Source organism: Nerophis lumbriciformis, linkage group LG19, assembly GCF_033978685.3.
Source record: "Nerophis lumbriciformis linkage group LG19, RoL_Nlum_v2.1, whole genome shotgun sequence".
Lineage (NCBI taxonomy): Eukaryota > Metazoa > Chordata > Actinopteri > Syngnathiformes > Syngnathidae > Nerophis > Nerophis lumbriciformis.
The window spans coordinates 20534125-20544124 of record NC_084566.2 but is presented as its reverse complement, the minus strand read 5'-3'; the positions used below and the strand labels follow the sequence as shown (position 1 = coordinate 20544124).

General features: G+C 39.7%; 1 protein-coding gene across 3 annotated transcripts in view; it reads right to left on the bottom strand.

Annotated features, from left to right (window-relative positions):
* pcmtd1 (protein-L-isoaspartate (D-aspartate) O-methyltransferase domain containing 1) overlaps positions 1-10000 on the bottom strand; it is a 41098-nt gene that overhangs the window by 214 nt on the left and 30884 nt on the right. For all 3 annotated transcript variants that reach the window (XM_061979355.2, XM_061979353.2, XM_061979354.2), the window contains exons 3-6: positions 8432-8534; positions 5082-5253; positions 3196-3319; positions 1-2986 (exon numbers count right to left, since the gene is read on the bottom strand). The exon at positions 1-2986 is cut by the window's left edge and continues 214 nt beyond it. In XM_061979355.2, the coding sequence (XP_061835339.1) occupies positions 2604-2986; positions 3196-3319; positions 5082-5253; positions 8432-8534 (782 nt within the window). In that variant the 3' untranslated portion in view covers positions 1-2603. The remainder of the gene's footprint in view (positions 2987-3195; positions 3320-5081; positions 5254-8431; positions 8535-10000) is intronic.

The following is a 10000-nucleotide window of genomic DNA, read 5'->3' as shown; positions in this document are numbered from 1 at the left end:
AATTTTAAATTGTAGCTAATACAAAGGAACCTCCAAAGTCAAACAACTTGTACATTTGCAAAGGTTAGTCATCAAAGATTAATTCCAAATATTTGCTTTTTATTTGTCCTTTTTGGAGTTTTGCTTATAAAAGTATGTTGCAGAATGACAATTAAACCTGATATATTGACAAACCTGTAAGTTATAAAAGGCCACAAGATGACAGTATGACTCTTTCTGTTTGAGTAGTTTTGCTTTATAAAAGGTAGTTAATTAAGAATGTTAGCATTTTGTCAGTTCGACTTTGAAGGTTCTATTGTACAATTTCTAGTAATGTTTTGGCCGCAATGCAATTCAAATGAGGGCTTTTTTTTTTTAAATTGTCACGTTTTCTTATTGCTCACTTTAAAGGCATTCTGATTGAAAGTAAAAATACACAAATTAAATGTCACATCATCACAAACTAATCATCTCCCTTCACCCCCAAATCAGATCATATGTAAAGGAAAAGAACACTACAATAAATGTATAGTTCTCAATCGAACAGACAGCAGTGGAGTTTTGGTGTACACAGTTGCCAGTGTGAAGTTACAGTACAGCAAGAAGGTGCTACAGTACAACAAACCCAAAATGAAAGTGTACACTACTGTATAGTCATATACTGTATGTTGCTTTTCTGACAAACGTATACCTCAGCTTTGATCCAAACACTAAATAATGCATTGAAAGTAGGATATAGCGTACTGCTGGAATGGTCATCCTTAAATGTGACGTTGGCACTTAAAAACGCCACAACTAATAATAATTATGATCATACAACAGGAAAGTTCTGCAGATTTTATACCGCAAGTCCGGTCTGCAGTACAAATGTTCACACAATAAGGTGCTTTGTTGGATTTTTTTACATTAAAAAGGCATTTTGCATTGCTTTCAATACAAAGCTTGAACTAATCACTTCTCAAAAGTCCTTTTGATTGATTCTTATGATACATAGTTTGTTTAAAAATAAGTATTTCATGCATTTTCAACACTTATTTCATTCTCGTGAGAGGGTCCACCGATATCATTTATCTCCCTCCAACGCATACCACGTCAAGTATTTCACAAAAAACGCAGCTCTCTGTAGAAAAGGTTGCGTTAAAAGGTGCCCGCCGTAAAAAAAGTATTTTTGTCGTGACCTCGTAGGAAAGGTAGAAAAACCCATCAAGTGCCCCCCCACCCCACCCTCCATATTTATAAAACTAAGAATTTGCTTTTTGTTTCTTATGTGAAAGAGGATTAAGTCCGCAAGATGGCTGCATTAACACGTACAGTGGAACCTACAAAAGTCGGAACGCCCCAAAGTTGCACAATTTGGACATTAATAGAAAAAAAGCCTGAAACCACCATACAACTAGAAATGAGACATGGGAAAGTGTCTGGTTATTGCTTACATTCTGTATCTACGCCTATTAGTTCCAGCAATACCTATAAAACGCCACTTGGTGACCGTAACGCTCTGCAAACACATTCCCTATTACATTCCTTCCGGCGTCCACAAACGTTTGCCAAGTTTTACTATATTTTGGTTTGATTTAGTCCCGTTAGATTGCGTCTAACTGGGCAAAAACAACACATTTACATTTGCCAACGGGGGAAAAAACGTGAATCAGCCATTTATAGAAAAGTGTCTGACTATTATCACATTTGATATACCAAGCAGATGCTAACGTACTCACTTTTTCCAGCAATGCCTATAAACCACCACAAGGTGACAGTATCGCTCTGTATATATTGTCCATGTTACATTCATTCTAACAAGCATCTTTAACTGTTTTTTAGTTAGATTTTGTCTCATTATATTATGTTTTACTGGGGAAAAAACAACTTAACGTAATTTTTTAATGGAAAAAATGTTTTGAAATTAGAAAAATGTGAAGCAGCATGTTGGAAATTGTAATCATAGAACGGCAAATAGGACATAGAAAAAATCACTTAGTATTTTACCAAGAAGATACTAACATAAGTACACTTAATAATTCCAGCAATGCCTATAAAACACCACTAGGTGACAGTATTACTATTTGTACTGTTCGAACTCCATTATTGTGTGCCCATCAGGCATCTTCAGAGTGTGAGTGATTTACTTTATTGTAGGTTTTTTTATACATTTGGTCGGTAAACAACTAATTTCTAATGGGAAAAATGTGGTTTGAATTAGAACGAGTTTAGTATTTTAACCATAGAACAGAATGTATCCCGAGTAGTTTACATTTTTTTTGTTTGTTTTTTATTTAGTAAAATGTTAATCAAACACTGCCTGTACAGTTAATTAAAGTAATTTTTTGTTTTAAATTAGAACGACTTTAAACGGTGTGTTCCACTTTGGAGGTTCCACTGTACAAATCTTGTCCTCTGCAGACATTTTGGCGTGATCAAATTGCCAAAACAAAATATTGAAATCGTCATTCTGTGTACATTATGCACCGTTATTTTATGTACAAAACCAAAAAAAAAAGCAACCTGTACAAAGAACAATGGTAACATTATTATCCAGTGTTATCTGTGACGCCGCTTTCCTGTACAGTTTTGGCATCAAGACGTGTTGGAAATAATGCTCCATTTGTACTGGAGAAGGAAAAAGGTTATTTCTTCCTATAGTACAGTAAATATTCTTTAAGGGACTCCGGTAGCGGCAGAGCCATGATTTGGTCTCTAAACATGTTCGTCTGCTTGAGGATTTCAATGTCCCCAACGTCTCTCTCCTCCTTGTCTTCCTCCTCGGCGTCCTTGTGCTCCTCCTCGCCGTGCTCCTCCTCGCTCTCCACCATTTGGGGGATCAGCTGGTTGCCCACGAAGACATAGGTGTTGATGCGGCGCCGCCTGCAGTGCCGCCGCTTGCGCTTCTGGGGGACCCGCTGGACCGCCCCTCTGGCCTGGCCCTCCTCGCCACCTCCGGCCAGGTCTCTGAGGGTACGGCGGATGTAGATGCGGGAAAGATCCTGCAGGGTGCGCACTGTGACGGGGGCTGGGGACAAAGAGAGACAAGAGCGACCGGGGACGGTCTTCTTCAGAGGCAACTTAACTAGGTCAGGAAGAAAAGAAACTATTGCAAACAGGAGAAGTCTTCCCCGCTCCAAGCCAAAGTCAGACTGATTTAGCTTTCCAAAGATGGACTTAGGCACACTTTTCATTTTATATTTCATATATTTGTGGACAGAGGCCGGAGGAACTCACGCAACTGGACAGTGTCAGGCTTGTCCCCGTCAGCTCTGCTCTGCTGGGCCAGGGGGGCAAAGGACACGGCCAAAATGTTTTTGCTCTCCCATGTGCACTGTCCTGTCCTGGTGATCTGGGTCAGCTGCAAACACGCACACAATTCCATATAAACACACACATACAGCTCAACCTCCAAAGTAGAACACTCTTCTTATAGAGTATGTACACTAAACAATTGGCATATTTTTCCGGATTAAAAGGCGCACTGCCGATCAATGGTCTATTTTTCATCTTTTTTTCATATATTTGGCGCACCGGATTATAAGGCGTCCAATTATTTATTTATTTTTTTCTAAATGTAAAACACTTCCTTGTGGTCTATATAACATGTAATGGTGGTTCTTTGGTCAAAATGTTGCATAGATTATGTTTTACAGATCATCTTAAAGTCGCTTTCTGACAGTCGCTTCAGGATGCACCGTTTTGTGGGCGGTCTTATTTACGTGGCTCACCTTCGGCAGCGTCTTCTCCTCGTCATCTTTGTTGTAGCGGGCAAGGACGGGAGTGGAAGAAGTGTCAAAAGATGGAGCTAACTATTTTAATGACATTCAGACTTTACTTAAATTAATAACGGAGCAGCATCTCCTCATCCGTGGCTCACTAGTGCAACAACAACGCCGGAAATGTGTCCCATGAAAAAACATCCGACCGGAATAACGTGTTAATAATTTCACACATAAGTCGCTCCGGAGTATAAGTCGCACCCACGGCCAAACTATGAAAAAACCGTTGACTTATAGTCCAAAAATACGGTATACTCCAGTGCGACTTATACTGTACATGTTTTTTTCTTTCTTCATTATGCATTTTCGGCCGGTGCGACTTATACTCCGAAAAATACGGTATACATTTTTTAAATCATTTTTAAAGAAAATCATATCATAGCAAATTATGAAAATTACTCTATGACACCATGCCCATAACAACGCCCCCACCGCCACAGGTATCTTGTCAGTTTATGGGAAATCCTGCTTTGCCATACCAATATTTTGGACTTAATTCTGATCACTTTTTTCTTACGCTACTTTTCTTGTAATATTTCAGATTTTTCTCTTAATTTATGACTTTTTCCTTTGAAAAAAATATATACCTCCTTGACATATACAATGTTTTACTCTTTAATTTTTTCATAAAAATTATGACTAATTTTCCATAGTACAATTAATAATTGATTCTCATATTTTTGGCAATAATTACCTGGGACGGTTTCTGACTTCTGCTACGGACACATTGTTTAAAAAAAATTCTCAATAAAATGACTACTTTTTTAAAATATTTTTCTGGCTTATGCTCATAACATTGCCTCACACTTATTTTTAATCACAATCCAATCTTTATCTCTCACAACTTTTATAACATTCCGAACTGAATCCTTGCATTGTTCGGACTTTCAGCTGTATTCATGTAATATTCTCCTGCAACAGTATTTGTACAATAATACCATTGGACACAAATATTAACGAGGTATGTAATGAAGCATCCAGTGTGTTGATAGGGCACAAAAGAGAAGCCTGCTAACGTAAAAGGTGTATGTTTAAAAAGCTATCAAGGTACAATTAAAGTGAACGCACGCTGCATGCTAATGTTGTATCTGTACAGCGTTGAGGGTAATAATTAGAGGGGCGTACAATACAGCTCCATTAAAACCTTTGTGCCAGATGTCATCTTCATTTAGGCTGCATGGATTTCAATGTTTTAGACTTTGACTAAATGACAAGTTCCTGCCATCCTGCACCCCAAAATACACCAGAAGACCCTCCCACTGTACCTTTGGCATGAAACAATTATGATTGTGCAGCTTTTAAATGCATGCAAGTGCAGAGTACAGCCTGTGCGAGACTCACCTGATCCTCTATAGGCATCACCAGAATTCCGCCGACTTTGAGCAGCACTTTCATGTAATTTTCATGGTCTTTCTGCACCCCCGCCCCGCAGTAAATGCGATCGTACTGGATGCTGTCTGTGGAGATTTCCAGGCAATTGCCCACCACAAAGACGGGCTCGCAGAATTCAAACCTTTAAAGGGGAGGGAAAAGCATCACTGGAAATGCATGGTTGTTTAGGGGAAAGTAAGTCAACACTACTGTCAAGAGGCCATTATTGAAGTAGCGTTGATAAAAAAAATAAAAAAATTTGGCAGGGTGGTCTCTTAATGTCACGCAATTGCTGGTTGGTGATCCTGACTTTTCTTTGTTTTGTGTGAATGTAATTGTGGTTTCATTCTATGTATGCAACAACCTGTCTGGGGACTACAGGCTGAAATTAGCCTTTGGCTAAAACCTGACATATTACATATATATTCATTAATATGTGCTGTCCATATTTTAAATACAGAATTCAATTTAATTCAACTGCGAATAGGTTCTCTATGTTCACTTAAAGCCTATGTGTCAAAGTCAAGGCCCTAATGAATTATCTATGGCCCCCGGGGTGATATTTGATTAGTATTAGATCCGGCCCGCAGGCCACAGCCTCCTGCTGCTGTTTTGCACGCACCAATACTCCATCCATGTTGGTGCTAGGAATTTTCAAAATGGGGTCCCGGGGACCCCATCAAGTCATAAAATTGGGGTCCCACAGTAAATTTTAGGGCTCTCACTTTTTTGTAACCGTTTTGAAAACAAACGATAATGTGTGCATCATCCTGTTATAGCTCACATTCTATATTGTGTTTTGGAAAAAGGTTGTCATAAACGTTACTTAATTTGTTAGAAAAAATAATACCAAAAAAAATGTTTTATGTATATGTAAATGTATTCAGTTATAAACATTCATTCACTTTTTTTCTTTCCTTTGTGGATGTAAACTTTACCGCTGCCTGTGTGGTACTCTGTATAATCCTGCACAGGAAACTCCTCGAATAAAAACAATTTAAAATTGTAATAATCGTGATCGGATAATATGAAAAAATGATCCGTGATCATTCTTTTTGCCATATCCCCCAGCCCGAGACGAAATAACAGCATGTTTTATTGTAAGTTAATAAGCTGGAGTATGTTTAAAACTCTATGAAGACGTATTATTGTGGTTTATTTCGTCTGAAAAACTAACGTCGAAATGACAGCAATTGAATGCTTTGGGGCACAGTACAAAGAAGCACGTAAACATGCATGTACATGAGGGATATCAATGCTGGAAAAATCTTTTTTATTTATCAATCAGTTATTTGACTTATCGGTCCAGGTCTACATTTTTATTACCACAAAAGATTGTACACCACCAACATTATTTAACATCCCACAGCAGGGAAGTCTTTTTTTTATCAAAACCTGCTATTTAATTCTTAAAGGGAAACTGCACTTTTAAAAAATGTTTTTGCCTGTCGCTCACAATCATTATGAAAGACATGAGAAGGAATGGGTTTTTTAAAATGCATTCTAAATATTAAATAAATGTACCGTATTTTTCGGACTATAAGTCGCAGTTTTTTTTCATAGTTTGGCCGGGCTCCAGTGCGATTTATATATGTTTTTTTCCTTCTTTATTATGCATTTTCGGCAGGTGCAACTTATACTCCGGTGCGACTTATACTCCGAAAAATGCGGTAAATAAAAGTCAGCTTACAGCGTAGCCAATGGGAGCTCCACTGTTCCGCCCATAAAATCTGATAACCATTCAAAAAGCACCAACAATACTCCATTTACATTTTGTATTAGTGATATTGTTATTATAAGTGCTACCACAGGCAAACTATTTATAGCGGCGACCTAATCACGTATGTGGCTCCCTATGTTTACTTCATCAAGTGGTCTGCTGCTTTCTCGCTTCCTTGCTCCATCCATCTATCCATTTTCTACCGTCCATCCATCTATCCATTTTCTACCGCTTATTCTCTTCGGGGTCGCGGGGGGCGCTGGAGCCTATCTCAGCTACAATCGGGCGGAAGGCGGGGTACACCCTGGACAAGTCGCCACCTCATCACAGGGCCGCTTCCTTGCTCCCTATAAATTTATTCTAGATCATAAATGCATCTCACCTGGACATGAGACTCTGAGTAGGTAACACGACAAGTTGGGACATTTAGGATCCGGATCTGACGAGAACGACATGAAAAGCACTTGTCCCCCCGCCCCGCTCCTACACCCTGTTTCTTCGTGAGGATTATGAGACATTCTTCATCTGAATGAGAGTATATGAACATCCTCGCAGTCGGCATCCTAATAACAGCTGACGTTGCACAGTAAGTGATGTTTTATTATGTGTGTTGGCTCTTATAAATCAGTGATGAAGAGAAAAAAAGCCCACGTCTTGATGTGTTTTTGAAATTAATGCGCCGCGTATGCTTCAAATGATCAAAATAGGTAAATATGAAATGTTATATAAATGTGCCCGTTACTACATTACATATATACTTACATCATGTATATAAAACCCACGTTATATGCCTCTTAACACCCCACTGTTGGCTTTGTAAGGTCATGTTCGCTCTAAACTAAATTGATGTTAATCCACTTTTTTGTTATCTTTTTTTCAAAATAAGAATCGATAAGAGAACGAATAAAGAACCCAATCATTAAGCAGAATCGAAAATGTAATCGGAACCGAAAAAATCTTATCAATTCCCATCCCTTCTTGTGTTGCTTCCTTATTTGTGATTATTCCAAACTGAATACATAATGGGTTATACTTGTATAGCGCTTTTCTACCTTCAAGGTACTCAAAGCGCTTTGACAGTATTTCCACATTTACCCATTCACACACACATTCACACACTGATGGAGGGAGCTGCCATGCAAGGCGCTAACCAGCAGCCATCAGGAGCAAGGGTGAAGTGTCTTGCTCAAGGACACAACGGACGTGACTAGGATGGTAGAAGGTGGGGATTGAACCCCAGTAACCAGCAACACTCCGATTGCTGGCACGGCCACTCTACCAACTTAGCTCCCGTGTCTTTTTTCATGCATGGCAGCGGCACCTGACGAAAATATGACAGCGTGTCATAATCAGGACGGTCAGCTGGATGAAAAAAATACAGATAGTCGTATCATTTGTCCAGAAACTTACGATCCTCCTTGGAACCGGCTGCAGAAAATACCCCTAGACCCCTATTCACCAGTTAGGCTTTGCTAGCATCTCAACATCTAATCAAAAACATTCTACTTTGCTTTGTAAGCTGTTATTTAAGTTTATTTTCAGAATAAAAGTCAATGAATTGTGTTCAAAAGCAGACGTTAGCCTGTGTTTGCATACATACTTATCAAAGCTGTCGCTTTCTTTGATGAAACTGTCCAATTTGTCTCTGGCGTATTCAACCACGTCCTTGTGGAGCTCCACACCGTGGTTCACACCGAATGGACCTGGAGAAACAACACAAACAACAATCAGTCCCTCCAGCATTTCATCTGCTTTTTTTGTGATCGTTATGGCCTACAATGTCTGATTTTGGGACTGGGATTTCTTTCATCAGTGTTTCAAGTGTTTTTTAACAAATCTAACAAAACATTTTTAAGCATTGACAGCAATTTTGTGTGCCTAGGGTCGTTGTCCTGCTGAAAGATGAACCTTCAACCAAGCTGTCTCTGTACATTGCTGCATTCATCTTTTCCTCTATCCTGACTGGTTGTCCCAGTTCCTGCCGCTGAAAACCATCCCCACAGCATGATGCTGCCGCCACCACCATACTTTACTGTTGGGATGGTGATGAGCGGTGCCTGGTTCCTACGAACATGACACCTGGCATTCACGCCCAAAGAGTTCAATCTTTGTTTCATAGGACCAGATCATTTAGTTTCTCATGGTCTGTGATGTCTTTCAGGTGCATTTTGGCAAACTTTTCCGTCTGTCCACTCGACTATACAGGCTTTATGGTGTCCTTCTGGAAGGTTCTTCTCTCCGCAGAGGAATTCTGTAGCTCTGACAGAGTGAACATCGCGTTTTTGGTTACCTTCAAGACTAGGGCCCTTCTCCCCTGATCACTCAGTTTAGACGGTCGGCCTGCTCCAGGAAATGTCCTGGTGGTTCCAAACTTGCTCATTGGGACCTTCAAGGCAGCAGATATTTTTCTGTACCCTTCCCCACATTTGTGCCTCATGACAATCCTGCCTCGGGGGTCTTTAGACAATTCCTCCGACTTCATTCTTGATTTGTGCTCTGCCATGCATTGTCAAGAGTGGGACTGTATACATACACACAGGTGTGTGCCTTTCCAAATCATTTCCAACAAATAGAATTTAGCACAGGTGAACTCCAATTAGGCTGTAGGAACATCTCAAGGATGATCAGTGGAAACTAGATGCACCTTATCCTACTGTGAAAAGGCTGTGAATACTTATGTACATGTGATTTCTTAGTTTTTTATTTTTAATAAATTTGCAAAGATAAAAATTTCCCATAGTCATTATTGGGTATTGTGTGTAGAATGTTGAGGTCAAAATGAATGTATTCCATTTTGGAGTAAGGCTGTAAATAAAATTTAAAAAAAGTGAAGCGCTGTGATTACTTTCTTTGTGTGTGTGTGTGTGTGTGTGTGTGTGTGTGTGTGTGTGTACATGGCGTGGCAGAGTGGCCGTGCGCGACCCGAGGGTCCCTGGTTCAATCCCCACCTAGTACCAACCTCGTCATGTCCGTTGTGTCCTGAGCAAGACACTTCACCCTTGCTCCTGATGGGTGCTGGTTAGCGCCTTGCATGGCAGCTCCCTCCATCAGTGTGTGAATGTGTGTGTGAATGGGTAAATGTGGAAGTAGTGTCAAAGCGCTTTGAGTACCTTGAAGGTAGAAAAGCGCTATACAAGTACAACCCATTTATCATTTATCATTACATATA